The sequence below is a fragment of the Cyclopterus lumpus genome, chromosome 3, assembly GCF_009769545.1.
Source record: "Cyclopterus lumpus isolate fCycLum1 chromosome 3, fCycLum1.pri, whole genome shotgun sequence".
Classification (NCBI taxonomy): domain Eukaryota; kingdom Metazoa; phylum Chordata; class Actinopteri; order Perciformes; family Cyclopteridae; genus Cyclopterus; species Cyclopterus lumpus.
Window position 1 is genome coordinate 2,202,705 of NC_046968.1, and position 22,615 is coordinate 2,225,319.

Here is a 22,615-nt window from a genome sequence, read left to right on the forward strand (position 1 = left end):
CTCACTTATGTTAATTACACAGATCGTGCTACTATACGAAATTCTTGTTATTATCATTATTTATTTTAAATATAGGTATCTGAGCTAAATGCAGGTTTCTAGTTTACTAATTGCTGATACTTTGATATTGTGTATTACAACTAAGAAAAACTCAACTGAAGTAAACTTTTTCCCAAAAATGGTTGCCTTCTGTAAAGCCTTCGCAGATTGAATATTATTATCCCCGAGGTCACTATATTGATAGTGAATGAATATCTACTAACAAACTCAAAATCAAATAACTTAATCTCTCCGGGAAACTTTTAACGAAATTGAATTTAAAATGAAGTGAAGTCACAAAGACTCCGAGGAGGTTATAGTTATGCGAGTTATGTTTAGTAAAGATGTGTTAATCATTCAGCTCTTCCAACTGCATCAAAAACAGTCATTGGTTTGTTTGTTAGTGGCGTAGTTGCAGCCGTCAGATGTCCCAACAAGTTGTCTGTACTTGCTGTCAACAACAATACAAATGAGGTGTGTGTGTGTGTGTGTGTGTGTGTGTGTGTGAACGTCCCCACACAATAAAGAACCATCATCACAATGTATCATGGTCGTCTTCTTTTTTGTGATGGCATGACAAACGAGAGTAGATCTATTTTCTATCGAGCTCCCAGCGAGACAGAACAATCATCTGGTTAATTTAGGGCAATGGTCCTGTCATATATTGGTGTGTAGTATTTCTTCTCAAGTATTTGAGTGACCAACTCCAGTAGCACGACACATTGAGGTGAAAACTGACCCCTGTGAGCGGACCACAAACCAATCCATCCATCCATCCATCCATCCATCCATTATCACCTCTTATCCGGGGTCGGGTCGCGGTGGCAGCAGGTTCAGCAGGCCGACCCAGGCTTCCCTCTCACCCGCAACACTTTCCAGCTCATTCTGGGGGATCCCGAGGCGTTCCAAGGCCAGCCGGGAGATATAATCCCTCCAGCGTGTCCTCGGTCTTCCCGGGGCCTCCTACCAGTTGGACGTGCCCGGAAAACCTCTAATGGGAGGCGTCCAGGAGGCATCCTGACTAGATGCCCGAACCACCTCAGCTGACTCCTTTGGACACGAAGGAGCAGCGACTCGACTCCGAGCTCCCCCCTGATGACCGAGCTCCTTACCCTATCTCTAAGGCTGAGCCCGGCCACCCTACGGAGGAAGCTCATTTCGGCCGCTTGTATCCGAGATCTCGTTCCAATCCAAGCATTTTAATATTTCTGTGGAGTTACTTTTTGCTCTGTTGCATTGAAGTTCATGCATGTTTTTTTGTTTTTTTGTCTATTGTTTTTATGCTTTGGATGTTTGACTTCTGCGCCACAATAAGCTGCCGTGCAGTCCATCTACAATATCTGAGACGACTATGTGATCCCTGTTGTTTAGTTTCTGTACAAATAAAATGTTTGAGAAACCGTCCGATTTCCTCTGTTTTCTGTCAGAACTCCAGCAGTGTGATTTAGTATATTTCCAGAAGATAGGTACAATAATCTACACAATCCATAAAACAATACAGGGGTTTTGAGCGTGGATTGTGTCCAGGAAAGCTTTGTTGGCATTGGCTGGCTTCCACAGAAATGTGATTCCTTAAACTGGCAATGAGATTGACACAAATCGACGTTATCAGTGAACACACTAAATTAATTAAATGAATTCCTCCAAACGTCAGAAAGTGCCACAGTACCTTGGTACTTTGCATGCAACGAGTATGTAATGTCAAAAATCATTTTAATGATAAGTTACTTACTATTAACTTCATGGGTGGTGTGTTCCACTCCTACGAGAGAGGAATGACATCGAGGGAGAGACAGAAAGTGAGTAAAAAACACCCTAAATATGTTTAGAACTACAAATGAACTTTCTTCTGTTGATTCTTGTTTTTTTTATTTTTCCATTGAAATGGGCCGTCACACAAAATATCCTCATGACTTTAATGCTTTGTCTACTCTAGACCCACATGACATACATACATGTTGTCCCCTGTTGTTAAATGTTAGAATATCAAATGTAATCAAAAGACTGTTATGTGCGGTGGAAAAGCTAGCTCTTTAAAACAAGTTTTTCTGAAGTTTGGTTTAATTTCTAACCTTGAACCACACACACACACACGCGCGCGCGATGTGCTGGCTCAGAAAGAATAGGTCATCTTCGTCTTGGTCAAGGCTTTCTATGGCAGGTTCAGCAACTGAGGGAGCTGACTTCAATGAGGCAGCAGCTGATGCGCCAAAAAGCTGCACAACATTATCAGTCAGCTTGTGCTCATGGCAAGCATCACCAGACAGCTTCAGACCATTTGGGACATACAGGATGGAGTAAAGGGCACGCCATTGTCTTTGCAGGAGAGTAGCCAAGGAGCATGGCTATTGTTTCTGTTTCTCCCAAGGTTCTTATTGTGCTGTAGAGTTTCTTCTACATTGAAAACTGACATGTACTGCAATGTTTCGATGTTGTCCGGCCGCCTGTCCCTCAACTCGTTATTGAGGGAGATGGTGAAGGCTACACACTGCTTTTAGACATAGTTCTTCTCCTCAGAAGCTCAGCTGACTGACTCAAAAAGGTAACCAAGGTACGGTTTGGGACTGATGTCTCCATCAATTGGCTCTTTGATTACATCATTATTTTCCAGTGGATTCAGCATTCTGCTTCTCACAGACGTGATCAGACTACCAAGCTGTCAAGAAGTTTAGGAGGATCTACCTGCACTCCTTAAAAAGTCTTGATGGCCAACTGTACCTCACCCAACACTGATACAAGTAAGATACAAGATGTGTTGAGGATAACTGCACTTGGAGTATACAACCTCAGCCATGTAGCAGTGTTCTCTGGACTTAGTGACTCCAAAATGGAGTTCAAGCGCCTCCAACTGGAAGGCCGAAATGCAGAGCCAACGTGTGGCACACACCTTGTTTCTCCCAGCTGATGGTCTCTTACTATGGCCTTGTAGGCCTCCGTGACATCATTCACCCAGTCATCACCCATGGCGGGGTTACCATGCACAATGACACCTGTCCATCAGACTCTCACTAACCAAGCCTTCATACACCATGAAATTGCAGCAAATAGGCATTATTTTTCATTTCCTCACTCCTCGCATTCTCTCAATGCATCCCTGCTGGGAGGGACTAAGACTCAAGGAAACGATGCAATTCATCATCATCATCATCATCATCATCATCATCATCATCATCATCATCATCATCATCATCATCATCCTGGAGAAGATGAACAATCCCCAGGCTCTAAAACGTGCTGCTTTTACTAACATGAATACAAACTAAATCAATTATAACAACGGTACACTGTTGTTGGTTACATCTTTTCACTATTGTTTTGTTAATTACTATAATATTATTCCATTCTGTTTGCAATATATTTAATATTGCTTTACTTGTATTTAGAAATGCTACTGTCACAAAACCATTTCCCCTTCCGCGATTAGTAAAGTATCAATCTATCTACAATAATCAATAAAGTGCGGTAAGATAAATTAAATGACATTGTCATATCTATTATTTATATGTTGCTCAAGAAGGTGATCATTTAAAAAAAAAAACTTTAAAAAAACTTGAATTCGCATGACGACTGTGGAAGATTTGAAGAAGAAAAAAAAAGAAGCACTTCCGGTTCAAGTCTAAATCAATCCGAGCGAGCAATTGTACTGATGTGCTTATTGTGCTAACACGTCTGGATTAAAGAAGACTCGAGCATCGAATCTGATCCCGCAGGGACCCACGAGACAACATGGCGACCACCATCAGCACTCAGCGGGGGCAGGTAAGGCCGCACGGCGGGCGATGCGCTACTTGAGAGTCCTGGGCAGACAGCTAGGCGGAACTAGCCTCCACTGATAATAACACACTTCTGTACTAGCCACCGGGGCACGGCCACCGGGGCACGGCCACCGGGGCACGGCCACCACGGACACGGTCACCTACCGACAGCTAGCAGATACACCCACAGGCACAACGAGCTAGCGGGGGGTAGTTTATGTTAGCTAGGGTCACGGTCTCTGGGTTTAGCCTTAACGTCAATAACCCGCTACATTAGCTCGTGCACGGATTAAGTTGCCAGTGAAATACCCGGATCAGACAACAACAACAACAACAACAACGACGACGAGTCCAAGTTGCGTAACTACTGAGATTGTTTTCCTGTCCACCGAAGTGTCTATCCCACAGACTGTGGGGAAAGTAATAAACCAAAAACTGGGCCAAGTGATCCAAATATATACCCGAGTGACAATTCAAAAGGACTGATTTGAGATGGGAGTATTTACATAAACTATTATTATTCCAGTAGAGGTCTGTGGCCCCGTCACAGACCCCAGGTCAGGGGTGAGCCACCACATCCAGCTCTCCCACATCACATGGAGGCAGAGACAGGCTACCTCACATACTATCTCACTAAAAATGTCATTATGGGATGACTCATTGCGGCTAATAATTGTGAGATAATGATGTGATATTTCATCATACATTTCCCATTAAATACAGATGAAGACCGTCTGTGGTTGAAACATGTCCGTTATTTCTACATGTATATTCTTCACATGCACAGTTTGCTCCACACGTTTCTGTTTTGCTGCAGCAGGCTCCATGAATGATTATGATGAGGTGGTAATAATAAAAATGTACATGACAGGAAGGAATGGCAGTTTTGCATGATGTACTGTGTATTTATTTGATCACAAGTTAGCATTAACAGAACAGACACGCTTCCTGCTTTCTGCAATCAGCAATGTGCTGACCTCAGGCCAGCAAGGAAGAGGAAATCAAACATGAGGTTGTTTAGTTTCATTTAGATAGCGTGCTGTAATTACCCAGTCAAATACATAATACATGTGTCCACTCTGAGTCTCTGTGATGATGGTTCATTTATCTTTTGTAAGATGCTAATTATATTGAACGGGTCATCGATGACCTTTCAACTTTGGACATCTGAAGATGTTTGTGTCTCTTGTTCAGTCCCGTCTTTAGGGTGCACCAGAAGAGAGGTGTTTACAGCTTTTAATGTGTGATGGAGTCCCAGGTATTAATGTTGTGTAGTTATCGAGGTATAACAAGTCTTAACCGTTCATCTGTCTGTGTGTTTTTGGTCATTGTCAGTACGGTACATCCCTGTGTTTATTCATGTGTGCCTTCAGGTGTATATCGGGGAGCTTCCCCAGGAGTTCCTTCGGATCGCTCCCACACAGCAGCAACAGCAGGTGCAGCTGGATGCTCAGGCAGCCCGGCAGCTGCAGTTTGGGGGCTCAATCGGCACCGTAGGCACCATAGGGCGACTCAGCATTACTGTGGTCCAGGTAAGCATTTCTCTGAAATATTACTGTCTTATTTGAATTTTTGTACCAATATGATATTGGTTGTTGCACAAATAACATGTACTTAAAGGTATAAAAGCTTATTATGAATGGCAGTGCCTTATATATTATTTAGATTAGCATGCTAGTTACATTGAATTAAAATGAAAATAGCTCAAACATTTTCACCACTGTCCCAGTGGCTATTTTACAGATTAGCATCTTAATTACTGGTATTTCTTAATTAAATAACTAATACACCTTTTACATATAAAAAAAAACAGGTACATGTCTTTGTTTCCACAAACACTAAAGTGTAGCACATTTAAAATCATAGATTCAGTGGTATGAGCCTTTTAATGTGCAAGAAGGATTATTTATCTCCAATATACACAACTCTCTCAGACACGAAACAAACCGACCCACACATATGTTACTTGACTCACACAAGAAGAGGCATCACAATGTGACTCTTGGGATTCATTTTCACAGGTAAACAAACGGTGCTTCTAGAAAGCTTCTACAAAGCTTCTAGAATTCTTGCGATCATGATCACCGTTATGAGATGTTATGTAACTGCGATTATGGCAAAATAGGTTCCTCCTAACCTCCCTAATACCACCATCCACTGGCAAGTCGAACGGTGACAGTAGCCAAATTGAATGTACCACCTTGTTTGTTCTTCTTCTTCTGTACAGGGCAAGTTGGCTAAAAACTATGGGATGACTCGGATGGATCCGTACTGTAGGGTCCGACTGGGCTACGCAGTCTACGAAACACCAACCGCTCACAACGGAGCTAAGAACCCGCGCTGGAACAAGGTGATCCAGTGCACCGTACCTCCTGGGGTGGACTCCTTCTACCTGGAGATTTTTGATGAGGTGAGGAGGTGGAGAGGGTTGCACGGGCCAGACTTGTGTGTCTATACCAACATTGTAAACCTGTCTAATGACAAATGGGAAAACCACTTTTCCCCTTTTTATGTCATGGACTCGTGGAATTCATGAACTTGTCAGATGAGCAATACATGTGGTGGTTGATCAAATGGATAAGGCAGTTGTGTTGCCCTGTCACTGAATATTTCATAATTAAGACAATAACCAGCTCCTTAACACCAGCAAAACTAAGGAGCTCATCGTGGACTTCAGGAGAGCGAAAAGAAGCACGCATGACCCCATCCACATCAACGGGATGGCCGTCGAGCGTGTCTCCAGCTTCAAGTTCCTGGGGACCCACATCTCGGAGGACCTGTCCTGGAACACCAACACCTCCAGCCTTGTCAAGAAAGCTCACCAGCGCCTCTTCTTTCTGAGGACACTGAAGAAGAATCACCTGTCTTCAGCCATCCTGGTGAATTTCTACCGCTGCGTGATCGAGAGCATCCTCACCCACTGCGTCACAGTCTGGTACGGCAGCTGCTCTGCGGAGCGCAAGAGACTGCAACGGGCGGTGAAGATCGCCCAGCGCATCACAGGTACTCCACTCCCAAGCATTGAGGAGGTCCAGAAGAAACGCCGCCTGCGTCGAGCCTGCAGCATCCTGAAGGACTCTTCTCACCCGGCTCACAGACTGTTCTCCCTCCGGCCCTCAGGCAGGCGCTTCAGGAGCTTGCGGTCAAGGACGTCTGAGGAACAGCTTTTTTTCCTCCAGAGCTGTTACCCTTCTGAACTCTACCCCCCTCTGATCTCCATTACATTACACCACTCTATCATGCACTTCAGTCACTTTGATACAATCTGTTTGCACTCAAGTAAATATGCACTGAATATTTGCCCTAGCAACCCTAGATAGTTTCCATTTATAGTAGCCTCCGTTTATATTCTGCACTATTTTAATGTTAATTTCATCTGTATTTGTATTTTATAATCTGTATATATCGTTATACTCTCTGTTGCACTTCTGATTAGATGCCAAATTGCATTTCGTTGCTCTGTACTAGTACATGTGCAATGACAATAAAGTTGAATCTAATCTAAGACGGTTGCCTTCATGATGCCACTCATGGTTGAATGCAAGGCTGGTAGAAATGTATTCAATGTATTCTTTTAACTGTAACTGTAGGCTGTATTTATTTTTTTCTTCTGACAACATGACATTCAGGTTTAAGGGGCGTGTTCAGGTGCAGACAACAAGCTGCTGCTGATGACGGGGCACCAGCCCCTCCTCCTTTTTGCATGTGTGTAACACTTGTGAGCATGTTGTTTATTTTCTGTTTCCATGTGTTTTTTCCCGTCCAGAGAGCGTTCTCTATGGACGACAGGATAGCATGGACCCACGTCACCATCCCCGAAGGCCTGCGGCAGGGCAGTGTGGTGGATGAGTGGTACAGCCTCAGTGGCAGGCAGGGTGACGACAAGGAAGGCATGATCAACCTGGTGATGTCTTTTGCTGTAAGTAGATCCAGAGCTCCTGTCAGACGGACTACAAGTGTTCATCCTCCTCTTGCAGGGTGAGGTACATCCAGCTGTCATATTGAGCTCATCAGAGCTCCTTCTGAGGCAACACATACCACCCAGCAGCATTCAGTCTCCACCCGGCCCATTGATTCCCACAGCTTTTGGTCTACGTTATGATAGTCTCTGTGCAACATGTGAAGTTCAGTAGAACCACACGGCCAAAACAAGCTTCCACAATTTTCTACACTGACATCACCAATGCTTTTCTGAAAAGTTCAGAGATTTTCAACTTAAAGCTTTCAAAGCGGCCGTACACAAAAGTGCGGATCCCTCTGAGAAAGACCCTGGATGCATCTCTTTGAGGCAGGATGATCTCTCATTAGAGACAATTGAATGTGCAGCCATGTTGGCGACGGACCGGGCCCGCCATGAAACACCACAATTAGAATTATTGATGCATAATGTGTTCAGCATTTTAATATTCAATTAAATTCAGTTTATTTTGTATAGCCCAAAAATCACAAATCTCCGAGGGCTTTACAATCTACACATACGACATCCCTGACCTTTGACCTCACATCGGATCAGGAACAACTCCCCAAAAATAACAGTGGATATAGTAGAATAACTGATATTAAAAGCAGTAATGGTGTTGGCAATACTAATTGCAATGCAACAACTAAAAATATGAATAATGATAATAGCAGCCAGTGTCAGGCAGGACCAGGGTCCAGATAAAACCACGATTCATGTAAACCAGGGAGGAGAGAAAGCAAAAAGACTGGAGAAGGAGCAAAGTTAGTAATGTGCATTAATTCATACGGAAGGATGTAGTGAAAGGTGGGTGTCAGCAGGGACATGGCAGGAGGCAGGACCCAGAAAGCAGGACCAGGGATAGGAGCTCAGTGTATCCTAAAACATCCCCCAATTCAATTCAGTTTATTTTATATAGCCCAATATCACAAATTACAAATTATCCTCAGAGGGCTTTACAATCTGTACACATACGACATCCCTGTCCCAGGACCTCACATCGGATCAGAAAAAACTCCCAAAAATAAACTTTCACAGGGAAAAAAGGGAAGAAACCTTCAGGGGAGCAACAGAGGAGGATCCCTCTCCCCGGATGGACAGAAGCAATAGATGTCATGTGTACAGAATGAACAGAGTTACAAAGTTACATAAACACATTACATGAATATGACAATGTATGAATGGAACTCCAATCCATAAAACAGAAGGAGGTAGCAGCCTATAAGCCTATAGCAGCATATCAAGGGGCTCCACCAGGGCAAACCTGATTCAGCCCTAACTATAAGCACTATCAAACAGGAAAGTCTTAAGTCTATTCTTGAATGAGGTGACTGTGTCTGCCTCCCAGACTGAAAGTGGAAGCTGGTTCCATAAAAGAGGAGCTTGATAACTGAAGGCTCTTGCTCCCATCCTACTTTTTAGGACTCTAGGAACCACAAGTAGCCCCGCATTTAGTGAGCGCAGCTCTCTAGTGGGGCAATATGGTACTACAAGCTCCTTAAGATATGATGGTGCATCACCAATCAAGGCTTGCAGCTTAATGTTGCAGCTAGTAAGGGTGGAGCTCATGTTTACTACTTTATTAATAATTAGGTTATATTACATTATTCTCATAATCCCCCCCCAAAAATTCTAATTAATGTCTTTATTCTCGATTTTTAAAATAATGCAGAATATGTTTTTAATGTGCAGAGTTTTGAAAATTCTACTGAAACGCATATGAGCTATGAAAGTCTAGGGGTTTACAAGTTGATTGACATTAATTCATGTAATGTTGAGGTCAATAGGTGTCACATGCACATTTAAACCAGGCACAAAAGAGAAGTCACACCTACTTGTGCGTTTATTAAATGAGAAATGTTGGTCTCCAGAAGAATAAATATTGATACAGCAGTACAGAATGCCTGAGAGCCTTACTGTAATATATTCCATTGTATTTTGGACCAGGTGCCTACATTTTGAGTTTTCCCATACATAATGAAGACATGGATGTCTTCTGAATATAAGATGAACTGGGTCTCAGGCCCATTCACATGGACGGAGGAAGGAGAAGGACTCTGACTTCTCTGGGCTGATAGCACATGTTACAACTTTTAGGACTGAATGATTTCAATCTATGAAAGTGTCTGAGCTGGCAAGCTGATTAACCTGAAAACAACCTTCTGCTGGGTTACAGATGTCTCTGTCCCAATGTAAGTCTACGGTAGAACATATTTGTGAGCCCGAAGGCATCGCATGACTTACCCAGAAGTTGCATTTGCCTCTTCATCTCTTTTGTGTGTGTTTTCTGACCAGTCCGTACCAGCAGGGATGATGACTCAGCCGGTCGTCCTGATGCCGTCTGTGTATCAGCAAGGGGTCGGATATGTGCCCATTGCAGGTCAGACACACACAAACCGCATGTCTGTGACAACATGTGTACATATTTTCTGTGGGTCAAGACGAGCTTAGGCTTGTATTCTACACCTTTTATAATTATGTGTCGCAGTTAGATACTGATGCATTTCTTCATCCGCTACATTGATCTGGTTACATCAGCAGTGTGTGTCCTGTGTTGCTAGGAGTGCCTACCATGTACAACCAGGGCATGGTGCCCATGGCAATGCCAGCAGCAGCCGTGCCAGCTGTTGGGGGCCAGGTGCAACTGTGCAGCGAGGAGGACCTGAAGGCCCTGCAGGACATGTTCCCCAACTTGGATAAAGAGGTGGTTCGCACTGTGCTCGACGCACAGCAGGGCAACAAGGACGCTGCCATCAACTCTCTGCTGCAGATGGCCGAGGAGCTCTAATGCAGAACACACACACACACACACACACACGCATGCACAGACGTATAAAACAGTCAGTTTATTCTGAGACTGTCCACTCTTTGTGCAAACACAGACTCAAAGCTCACCCACACAAAGTAGCCTGGTCCCCCTGGAGATGTGGTTCCTCTCCCTTTACTGACTCTTCAGATGATCAGTACCAGATGTATTTTGGAAAGTCCCGTCAGGATGATTGAGGTTTAAATCCCAGCGAGCTGATGCAGGGTTTGATTTGCACTGTTTGAGCTGTGGTGAGTTCAGAGTCCCATCTTCTGCTTTTCATTTGATGTGTAGAACATGTCTGTAGTAACCTGCAGTGAATTTCTACTGTTTCATATGTTGCTGTAAAATGTTCAGTGCATTCAAAATCTGACAGATTATAATGTATGTATTAAATTATATAGAATTCTATATGGCGATGAAAGTGTTGAGAATCAAGGGGTCAGGGTTTAGAAGTGAACTGAATCTTTCACAGTGATGACAAATTATTTGCAACGTTTAGATTAAACCCACTTCAATCGGATCTGAAGACTGCTCCATCCTGTGGAGTAACTATTTAAATGATGTCCGTGTTTTGATGCTCAGCAGGATGTTGTCTGTAGGGTAACCCTCCACAGGGACCTGGGTAACGTGAAGACCTGAAGACCTGCATATCCTCACGCTGACAGCAGAGCGCTACATGTTTAGTCTGGTTATTCCTTCAGTTTCACAAACGGTCTTTATTCTAATGTGCTGTATGCCAAAGGTTTCATTTAAGAGATGTTGTCTTTTTGCTTGTGATTCCAAAACCATTGTTATGTTGTTCTGTTATGGTCAGATGATTAAATTCATAATTAATGTCCACCCTGCAATAGTCTGGGACCTGTCCAGGGGGAACCCTGCCGTCCACCAGTGTGTGCTGGGATGGGCTCCTGTGGGAAGGACCTCCCTACATGTCCAATGTCAACAGGAGCTTTTCATCTTCATCCATGGATAACTACATGTACTTTATCCGTGAGAGACATGTGTGGTTGAAGAAGTGACAGCAGCTGACAGCTCGCTGCTAGGCGTCATGTCTGAAGATGCCTGACCCTAAACCCCCTCAGTTAGTCCAGTTCAGTCTGACCCTCATCAACAGGTCAGCAAACTGTTGGGATAGACAATAGAAAACTAAGTCCTGTTGGGATAGACGACAATAGAAAACTAAGTCCTGTTGGAATAGACGACAATAGAAAACTAAGTCCTGTTGGGATAGACAATAGAAAACTAAGTCCTGTTGGGATAGACAATAGAAAACTAAGTCCTGTTGGGATAGACAACAATAGAAAACTAAGTCATGTTGGGATAGACAATAGAAAACTAAGTCCTGTTGGGATAGACAATAGAAAACTAAGTCATGTTGGGATAGACAATAGAAAACTAAGTCATGTTGGGATAGACAACAATAGAAAACTAAGTCCTGTTGGGATAGACAATAGAAAACTAAGTCATGTTGGGATAGACAACAATAGAAAACTAAGTCATGTTGGGATAGACAATAGAAAACTAAGTCATGTTGGGATAGACAACAATAGAAAACTAAGTCATGTTGGGATAGACAACAATAGAAAACTAAGTCATGTTGGGATAGACAACAATAGAAAACTAAGTCATGTTGGGATAGACAACAATAGAAAACTAAGTCATGTTGGGATAGACAACGATAGAACACTAAGTCCTGTTGGGATAGAAAACATTAGAAAACTAAGTCCTGTTGGGATGGACAACAATAGAAAACTAAGTCCTGTTGGGATAGAAAACATTAGAAAACTAAGTCCTGTTGGGATAGACGACAATAGAAAACTAAGTCCTGTTGGGATAGACAACAATAGAAAACTAAGTCCTGTTGGGATAGAAAACATTAGAAAACTAAGTCCTGTTGGGATAGACGACAATAGAAAACTAAGTCCTGTTGGGATAGACGACAATAGAAAACTAAGTTATGTTGGGATAGACAACAATAGAAAACTAAGTTATGTTGGGATAGACAACAATAGAAAACTAAGTCATGTTGGGATAGACAATAGAAAACTAAGTCATGTTGAGATAGACAATAGAAAACTAAGTCATGTTGGGATAGACAATAGAAAACTAAGTCATGTTGGGATAGACAACAATAGAAAACTAAGTCCTGTTGGGATAGACAACGATAGAACACTAAGTCATGTTGGGATAGACAACAATAGAAAACTAAGTCATGTTGGGATAGACAATAGAAAACTAAGTCATGTTGGGATAGACAACAATAGAAAACTAAGTCCTGTTGGGATAGACAACGATAGAACACTAAGTCATGTTGGGATGGACAACAATAGAAAACTAAGTCCTGTTGGGATAGACAACAATAGAAAACTAAGTCATGTTGGGATAGACAATAGAAAACTAAGTCATGTTGGGATATACAATAGAAAACTAAGTCATGTTGGGATAGACAATAGAAAACTAAGTCCTGTTGGGATAGACAATAGAAAACTAAGTCATGTTGGGATAGACAACAATAGAAAACTAAGTCCTGTTGGGATAGACAACGATAGAAAACTAAGTCATGTTGGGATAGACAACAATAGAAAACTAAGTCATGTTGGGATAGACAACAATAAAAAACTAAGTCATGTTGGGATAGACACCAATAGAAAACTAAGTCATGTTGGGATAGACAATAGAAAACTAAGTCCTGTTGGGATAGACAATAGAAAACTAAGTCATGTTGGGATAGACAATAGAAAAATAAGTCCTGTTGGGATAGACAATAGAAAACTAAGTCATGTTGGGATAGACAACAATAGAAAACTAAGTCATGTTGGGATAGACAATAGAAAACTAAGTCCTGTTGGGATAGACAACAATAGAAAACTAAGTCATGTTGGGATAGACAACAATAGAAAACTAAGTCATGTTGGGATATACAACATTAGAAAAATAAGTCATGTTGGGATAGACAATAGAAAACTAAGTCCTGTTGGGATAGACAATAGAAAACAGTCCTGTTGGGATAGACAACAATAGAAAACTAAGTCCTGTTGGGATAGACAATAGAAAACTGTCCTGTTGGGATAGACAACATTAGAAAAATAAGTCCTGTTGGGATAGACAATAGAAAACTAAGTCCTGTTGGGATAGACAATAGAAAACTAAGTCATGTTGGGATAGACAACAATAGAAAACTAAGTCATGTTGGGATGGACAACAATAGAAAGCTAAGTCCTGTTGGGATAGACAACAATAGAAAACTAAGTCCTGTTGGGATAGACAATAAAAAACTAAGTCCTGTTGGGATAGAAAACATTAGAAAACTAAGTCCTGTTGGGATAGACAATAAAAAACTAAGTCCTGTTGGGATAGACAACAATAGAAAACTAAGTCCTGTTGGGATAGAAAACATTAGAAAACTAAGTCCTGTTGGGATAGACGACAATAGAAAACTAAGTCCTGTTGGGATAGACGACAATAGAAAACTAAGTTATGTTGGGATAGACAATAAAAAACTAAGTCCTGTTGGGATAGACAACAATAGAAAACTAAGTCCTGTTGGGATAGACAACAATAGAAAACTAAGTCCTGTTGAGATAGACGACAATAGAAAACTAAGTCCTGTTGGGATAGACGACAATAGAAAACTAAGTCCTGTTGGGATAGACAACAATAGAAAACTAAGTCCTGTTGGGATAGACGACATTAGAAAACTAAGTCCTGTTGGGATAGACAACAATAGAAAACTAAGTCCTGTTGGGATAGACAACAATAGAAAACTAAGTCCTGCTGGGAGCTTGCTCCACAGCTCTTAATGCGTCCACCTCCTACAGAGATTCTCAAGCTCTGGCTTATTCAACACTGATCTCCTCTGCTCATGTAGCAACACTGACACCTGCTGGCCATGCACTGGTGTTACATACATGGTTATGTCAGGAGTTTGGGCAGAGCCCAGCTAGAGCTCACCTTGTCGACCTAGATTAACCTTGATGACCACGAGCCGCCCTCTGTAACCTCACCTCCTTCTCTCCACGGGCAGCTGCTGCCTGAGCAGGAGCCGTCATCCCTGATGTTTGGCTGCCTGTCGATGCCCTGAGGAGCATCCCTCAGGAGAGAAGGGTTGTTGGTTTGGTCAGCTACACACACACAATCAGTTTAAAGTATGTCCTCCTTCCTATTTACTCCTGCATTGTCCACACACATTATATATATATATATATATATATATATATATATATATATATATATATATATATATATATATATATTTAAATATATATATATATATATATATTTAAATTATTATTGTTATTTAAAGTGTCATTTAGTTTAGACAGGAGGAAATCACATCATTGGTTCTCAGGATAGAGCTACTTTACCATCAAGATGACTTCGACCCACGGATTTGGATGTAAGTGTCGGCGCCTGCTTTCATGTTTTTAGCATCGATCTGTTTCGATTGATAGTCAGTGCTGGACGCTGCTCAGATTGTACGGATGTAAGGAGTGGACAAACGTTGGGCTGTATGTCTAATATTGACTTGATGCTATTTTGATGATTGCACGTGGGAAGCCATGTTGTCATACTTTTGTATTTCAAGAGCTCTGTTTTCTTTTGTATTTTCACAGAATGGCTCCCGGTTACAGTGTCACTATTTTGATGATAATGGTAGGTTGTAGTTTCTTGTTTACAGCAAAACAATATAAATAAATAATAACATTAATAATAACAATATTTTTTGTTGTTATGCCTTAGCATCCATTTTGACTGCTTAAAGTCTTGTGTCTTTTTTTGTGTTTCAGACTATAAAAATTATTTAGCGCGCACACACACACACACACAGGCTTTTTATTATTTTTTCATGCAATGATAAGTGATGTAAGGTGGAATGTTTATTGTTCATGTTGCACTAAATGTGAAAGAATGATTATTTCTGCATGAAAAGCTTAACGTGCAAATCTGCCCATTTTTACAGAATTTATGGCAGCAGACTTTGGCCGGATGGAATTAACCAAATTATCGTGTTCATGTTTCCAGATTTCAGGTGGAAAACAGGTGGATGAGAGACAAGTGTCAATCAAACAGAAATCACTTGCAACTGTAACCATTCAACACCCTTTGCCGTCCTATTGGTGAGAAGACAGTCTTGATTTGACCCACTTTCTCCTCATGATACATTAAGTAACCCCAGCAGACGACAGTCATCTGTGAGCCCCTTTATTTAGTACTGTACCGCTCCTTTGGACAGAACTAAGAGCATCCAAAGAGATTTTGTCAGACTTGTGAAACCCAAAACACGCTCTCCGGCTTTTGAGCTGCCTCCTTCATGTGTGTTTTTGTTTGTTTGCCATCAAACTGTGCGCACACAAAAAGGCCATAAAGGAGCCTTTAAACACAGCTTCCACCCCAACTCATGAATTAGCACCGCGTTAAGCCTCGCCGTGTGTTTGTGTGACTCGGGGATCCCTGGCGTCATCGTGGGGGTCTCTTTGGGAGTGAAGGACTTTAAACAGTTTGATGGACTCACACAAATGAGCGTGGCTGATACCAACCAAACCAACGCCATGTAAGTGATTACTACCTGCTGCTGGCAAGCTGATAATAACTTATAGTAAGTCGCTTTGGATAAAAGCGTCAGCTGAGTGGAATGTAATGTATAACAATCCAAACCCTTCACAAAATGAAGAATATTCAAAATCCATAATTCGTGAACTTTGTATGCTCACACCGTCTTTGCTCATTTGTGTTGCAGGGTTTTTGTCATTTTCACACGTCGTTTATCACATTTCTATATGCATGTTTATGTACTTAATTTTGCTGCATGACAAAGATATCATAATCATCTCCTGTATATCACATAGAAAACATAATCGATCAACAACTGCACGAACACAGACCAGTCATAAATAGTATCAAAGACTGTTTTCAATTTCATGAAAAAAAAGGAAGAACTGTAACATTTTAGATCACGTTATTTTATTTGTTCATATGCGCTGTACTGCATTATCAGTGAAACTATATTCTGACGGCCCACCGGGTTCCCTGTCTGTCCCACAGCTGCTGGATTTTGAACCTGGTGTATTTCATATTCATCTTCAACACTGGCATACTGATAGCGGTGGCCTCGGACATCTGCAAGATGAAGCAGGTTTTCAGGAGCAGCTCGAGGCCCGGCGCAGGGGCCGAGGGAGCGACCCGGGGGGACCCCATGAGGTTTGGCGAGACCTGCAGGAGCAGCCTCACCGTGATGGCTCTCACCTGCCTGATGGGGATCACCTGGGACCTGGCATTCCTGGGCTCAGGATACGTCAACAACACCATCCTCTATCTCTTCTGCTCCTCTCTGTTCAAAGGTTCTTCCACCTGATACCGTGTTGACAGGTGCGTCTTTGCCAGATATCTTCTCTTGTACCTCTACTCATGGTGTTAATGCGTCTCTTTGTCCAAGGTTTCTTATTGGTCTGGGGAATCAGTCAGCCAAGAAGCAGAGGACAGAGACATGGAGGAGAGACTGACTTCCACTGCTGTGAAGACTTCAGGAGTCAAATATGATTAACTGCTGTCGATCCAAGGCCTGGTCCCAATCTTCTCACTCACGGACTCTCGGACTTTGTCCGTGAGGGTTTAATTCTGTCCCGTGGTCAAATCATGGTTGAGGGCAGATATTTTGAGCCCTTTGTAGACTTTTGCCTGAGGGATTGCCCCAATTCATGAAATAAATACCCATAATTGTACATAACATAAATGTTGATGTAAACATTTTTATTCTGTAATGCTTTGATTTCTGCATGTGACGTTACATTCTGTGGCTTTGAGCTGACATCTAATTCCCCTTTACTGAAACTATAACATGAGGTATCATTTTTAAACCTTACAGCTTATACTTTCCTGCATCAGAGAGTCACTGTCCTTACAAAAGGCACTTGGAAAACACAGAGAACACAGAAAGTTCTAAGTTTTCAAATGGAGAAAATAAATAACGACCACAGCAAGAAAGGCAGGAATAAGGTGAAGAAGACGAAGGAGTTAACAATCCCTTTCACTGCCTGGGAAAACAGGATTTCCACTCTTCGCAGGAAGAACTGGATTTATCAGCCTGCAGAGGTCAATTCTCCCCAGACAAAAAATAACACCTATCTGAGGAAACAGTGCCCGGCACAGGGAGTGCGCCCACAACAAGTGGCTCAGAGAGCTCCTGAGGGTGAACAAGTAAGATAGAAGGGCTACCCACCAGAGAATTGAGCCCACTAAACCTAAAGATGCTCCTTTGCAGGTAACATCACAGTCGAAAATGCTGCCACGCTGCATCACCCTACAACAACTAAGAGAGCAGAGAGATAAACGGCAGCAGCTCGGGACCAACGTTATAGGGGAGGTCAACAAGCATGAAGAGAAGGAGGCTGCTGCACCTGAGCAGCTTCAATTGAAGGCCACAGAACCCATAAAGGACCTTGAAGAGAAGGTAGACGAGGGCGAGAGAGAAGTTCCTCCTTATCCTTACTTAACATGTATCACCTACTCGCGAAATAAGGATCCAGTTGAAACGATGGTACTAAATGTACTCGAAGATATTTCAACTCTTCTCCCGGGTATACCCTGGGGACCCATAATCATGAACGAAAAAGCATACCTCGCCATTGGACAGGAATGCACACCCCCATTCAGGAAGAGAAGGAGGCAGCTGCACCTGAGCAGGTTCAATTGAAGGCCCCAGAACCCATAAAGGACCTTGAAGAAAAGGTAGACGAGGGCGAGGGAGAAGATGCTCCTTATCTGGGAACAGTATTTTATCCAGATGGGAAACCGAGCGTCATCACGCGAAATAAGGATCCAGTTGAACGATCGGTACTAAATGTACTCGAAGATATATTGAACTCTTCTCCCAGGATGACCCTGCAGACCTATAATTGAGAACGAAACAGCATACCTCGCCATTGGACAGGAATGCACACCAACATTCAGGAAGAGAAAAAGGCTGCTGCACCTGAGCAGGTTCAATTGAAGGCCCCAGAACCCATAAAGGACCTTGAAGTTAAGGTAGACGAGGACACCAGCCAGCTCGTCTGCAAACAAGATAATGCAATTCTAAGAAGTCGAATGAAGGTTTTAGAAAAGAAGGCCAAACCAAATGAGGCTCTCCAGAAGGAGTCTCGTCTCAAGCACGTTAAAGAGATCAGTGACCTAGAGCCTTAACTATCATTAAAAAAAGGCACTGAAGCTGAGACCGGCCACAAATTAAAGCAGTTGGAGGAGGTCCTTCAGGTGCAAAAAGGAGGGCTAGAGGAAGGCCGAAATTAGCCTGGCTCAGACCCGTCAGTTGCTAAAGAAGAGCCAGGAAGACGCAGAAATGAACCTTGCTCATCCAAGAGAGTTGAGCAATCAAATACAGGCTGCATGGAATCCAACAGTCAATAGTTCCAGTGGCAAGAAGAAAAGAGCCATCTCCTCCAGGTCATGAGCGAAATTAAAACGCACCCTGGACGAGATAAGAGTGGTCCAAAGGCCCGAAAGAGTCTCTTTGCGGAAAAGATTCCTTCAATTCTTCAGGCGAGCTAGACAATAAACACGCTAGAGAAAAGTCCCGGCCACGACCTTTCTCTATAGCTTTCCTGTCAGGTGTGGAGTTTGCATATTTCATGCTTCAGTTGGGTTTTTCCTCCGTGATCCGGTTCTCCCAACTGCGATACGCCGGTCTGCTCGGCTGAGAACGCAGGCCCGCCGGTCGGACGTTTTACCGTTTGTCACCTAACACTGATTTATTTTTGCAGGTGTAAAGTAGATGAAACATTTACTACAGCACATTGTGAATGCCAGAAAGAGGGGTGGCAACAAAGTGAGAGTGAGAAAAAAGAGAGGCTATCAAAGATTCTTACAGCTTGCTCTAGAGTTTTAGAGAGGAAGGGCAGGAGAGAGACAGGTCTGTAGTTGTTGAATTCAGATGGGTTGAGAGTGGGTTTCTTCAGGAGACGGTTAACTCTTGCCTCCTTCAGAGTTAGGGAAGCAGCCAGTAGAGGGAGGTTAGTTCCCGCTGTCGCCCCTGTGCTACAGCCCACACTGCCTCCTACTGCCACCACCGTGCTCCCGCCTCCGTGTTCCGGCCAACCCCTGTTTCCCATGACCTGCCGGCGTTCCGGCCGACCCCGGATTCCCATGACCTGCCAGCTTCCGGCCGACCCCTGATTCCCTTGCATTGTCGCAAGACGCTCTTCGGGACGTGATGGAGTCCCTCCGAGCCCTTTCGGTGAGCATGGCCCTGCTTCGGCCGTAGTCTACGCTGGTTCCTGCTGACGCTGCGCCGCAGTCCACGCCGGTTGCCGCTGACGCCACCATGCCACAGCCTCTGCGCCGCAGCCTCGCTGTCGCCTCCATGCCGCAGCCCCGGCTCCCCGTGTCCCGTCGCCGCCCCGGCCGATTCCGGCTCCCCGTGTCCCGTCGCCGCCCCGGGCCGACTCCGGTTCCCTGTGAGAAAACTAGGTTCAATGGCGCTCCTAGCAATTGAGGTTATGTATTACAATGAGTTTACAAGTTGGAGGGTCAAGACAAATAAATAACTGTATGGATTATGTGATATCAAATGAATGACACTGTAATATGCAAATGTATCAATTAAAATGATGGGATCTATTAAGTGATTGTGGAAGGAATCCAGAAAACATCAAAGCCCCAACAAATAAGTTAATGTAAGCAAAGACACAGCCTGGAGAATGGAGCAGATGAGAGGAAGCACTAAGGCCTGAGAACTGCTCAGGAATGTGGACGGGGGTTAGGTTTGACCAACACCTAACATGGAGAAAGTGGTAAGGTTCAACAGAACGATGTCTGGTCCAATCAATTGACTAGAAGAGGAGGAAGGGGGTTTGACTTGAAGCTTACAAGGCTGGAAAAGGCGAAAGATCAGGAGATCTCTTTGGGCCAACTGTGCCGGGCAGGTAGCCAATCTACGCCGGTCTGCCCGGGGGCGGGTACTGGATCTCTGTTCCATGGGATATATTTTGTGTAATTATTAGTGTGATTCAATTTGTAATTCAAGTTTGCTGTACTTTTTATATAAATTATTATTATTATTATAATTGATGACCCCCCCGACGTGATTACTCAACGGAATCCAAGGACAGCTGATCGAGACGGAGCTCTAAGACACTCTTGCGGGACCCAAACTGAGAAGGCATGCAGCACCTTTTTAATAAAAGTCTGCATAGGTAGAAATAGGAAACTCAGGCGAGTGTGTCGGTGATCCTCTTTGTCTCCGGAAGCGGGATCTGTTTTCCGGTGATGATTTAGTTCTACAATAAATTATTTTGAGATGTAATAGACGTGTCCTAGTGGAAAAAATAAAAAAGAATTAATAATAAAAAAAAGTAAAAATTAAAATGCTTATGCATATCCTTTCAAGTTGAACTAAGTCTTGATTGGTTGGTCGGAAAATTTCTGTAAACAATTAATTAGAGGAGATGTAAAAACAGTGATGGTGAAATTTCCGACCGGCAGGGCCTGCGTTCTCAGCCGAGCAGACCGGCGTATCGCAGTTGGGAGAACCGGATCACGGAGGAAAAACCCAACTGAAGCATGAAATATGCAAACTCCACACCTGACAGGAAAGCTATAGAGAAAGGTCGTGGCCGGGACTTTTCTCTAGCGTGTTTATTGTCTAGCTCGCCTGAAGAATTGAAGGAATCTTTTCCGCAAAGAGACTCTTCCGGAGCATGCAGCTCTGTCATTCTAGCATCTGAAGATAGGAAACCAATTATAAAATTCATTGACAAATCTCTAAAGTCTCAGGACCTGCAGACATAGGAACGTTAAAGGAATAGAACCTGTAACAATAACACCCAGAACCCAAGAAAAGAGCAAAGAAGATTCTCTTGCACGGCTAAAATTCTGTTTTGAAAGCACCAGAACCTCAAACAGAGACAAATCATGTCTTTTCTAGAAAGAAATAATGTCTGCAGAAGCTGGTTTCATAATAATGCTGAATTTGTAGACACCCTTATCCCGATTGATTTTGATAGACCGATGGCAACACCTGATAAGCTTAGCTGGAGTTCATAGGCAGATAAGCTTTTATATGGGTGAAGAAAATGCTAACAAAATGCTAACAAATTCATCTGTAATAGGTTATCAAATTAGAAAACACCTGATATACAAACTGCTATCTATGATGAATGGAGTATTTACAATGTACGGCTTCTCAAGCTACTGAAAATAAATATAAAGTCTGGCATGTATTGTATGAGCAAAACATAATCCTTAAATTCAGACCAGAGCCAGAATATCCATTCCAATACATATGCATGGATTTCATTGAAATGAACCACAGTGAATAAAATCATTAATTTCGGTAATGGTACACATTTTGCTAACCACTAATAAAGCATCGAACTGCTGTTTTAGGACTAGAAATGAAGTTTCACTGCTCCTAACACCTATAATCAGCAGGGTTTATTGAACGACTAGATAGCACAATAGAATACAATGTTTGGCTCCGGTAATGTTTAGTATATATTGTCTAACATTAGAGGACTCTATGGCAGACCTTACTATCTTACCAAGTTTGGACCGTTTGCTAGCCAAGATAACCACATGGGAGAGAACACAGCTGAATTATATCAAGATCGTAAAAAGAGAGTTGGGTCCTAATTTAGGTCGTTAAGCGAAAGACCTGGAATGCAGCAAGGGGGGAAGGGCCCTTTCAAGCACACTAACTGCTGGCTGCATAGCAGGGGAGCATCTTGGATTCAACTCACCCACTGGATGAAGGTACATTAGTTGTCTACTGAAAACGGCATCATTGATACCTCCTAAACAGATACTCATCTCCTCTGTGGTGCAGTCTGGTTACAAAGGGAGGTGAAACCAATATGGCCACTTGTCTCAACTCCAGTGAAGACATCATCGGTACTCAGAGGCTTAGGAAATGTCTGTGAGGGAGCTCAGTGCTGAGTTTGAAAGTAGAAACTGGATAACCATTGGATATAGGCCACCTAGACCAAGGCCGGGAACAATTCAGTTCCAACTCTCACCATGCGATGAACGGCTTCAAATGTGTCCGATGACTGTTCTCCTTCCCCG

General features: G+C 42.9%; 2 protein-coding genes across 2 annotated transcripts; both read left to right on the plus strand.

The window, feature by feature from the left end:
* The first annotated feature begins 3,601 nt into the window (after nucleotides 1–3,601).
* tollip (toll interacting protein) lies at nucleotides 3,602–11,409 on the plus strand. Its single transcript, XM_034526894.1, has 6 exons — nucleotides 3,602–3,798; nucleotides 5,168–5,326; nucleotides 6,022–6,204; nucleotides 7,561–7,713; nucleotides 10,048–10,132; nucleotides 10,314–11,409. Exons 1-6 carry the CDS (start codon nucleotides 3,766–3,768, stop codon nucleotides 10,538–10,540), a joined length of 840 nt encoding a protein of 279 aa, XP_034382785.1. The 5' UTR covers nucleotides 3,602–3,765; the 3' UTR covers nucleotides 10,541–11,409.
* A 3,465-nt stretch (nucleotides 11,410–14,874) lies between these two features.
* LOC117726576 (adhesion G-protein coupled receptor G2-like) lies at nucleotides 14,875–17,285 on the plus strand. The gene is made up of 5 exons (XM_034526892.1): nucleotides 14,875–14,957; nucleotides 15,175–15,214; nucleotides 15,584–15,678; nucleotides 16,604–16,899; nucleotides 16,995–17,285. Exons 2-5 carry the CDS (start codon nucleotides 15,176–15,178, stop codon nucleotides 17,096–17,098), a joined length of 534 nt encoding a protein of 177 aa, XP_034382783.1. The 5' UTR covers nucleotides 14,875–14,957; nucleotide 15,175; the 3' UTR covers nucleotides 17,099–17,285.
* Nucleotides 17,286–22,615: the final 5,330 nt, after the last annotated feature.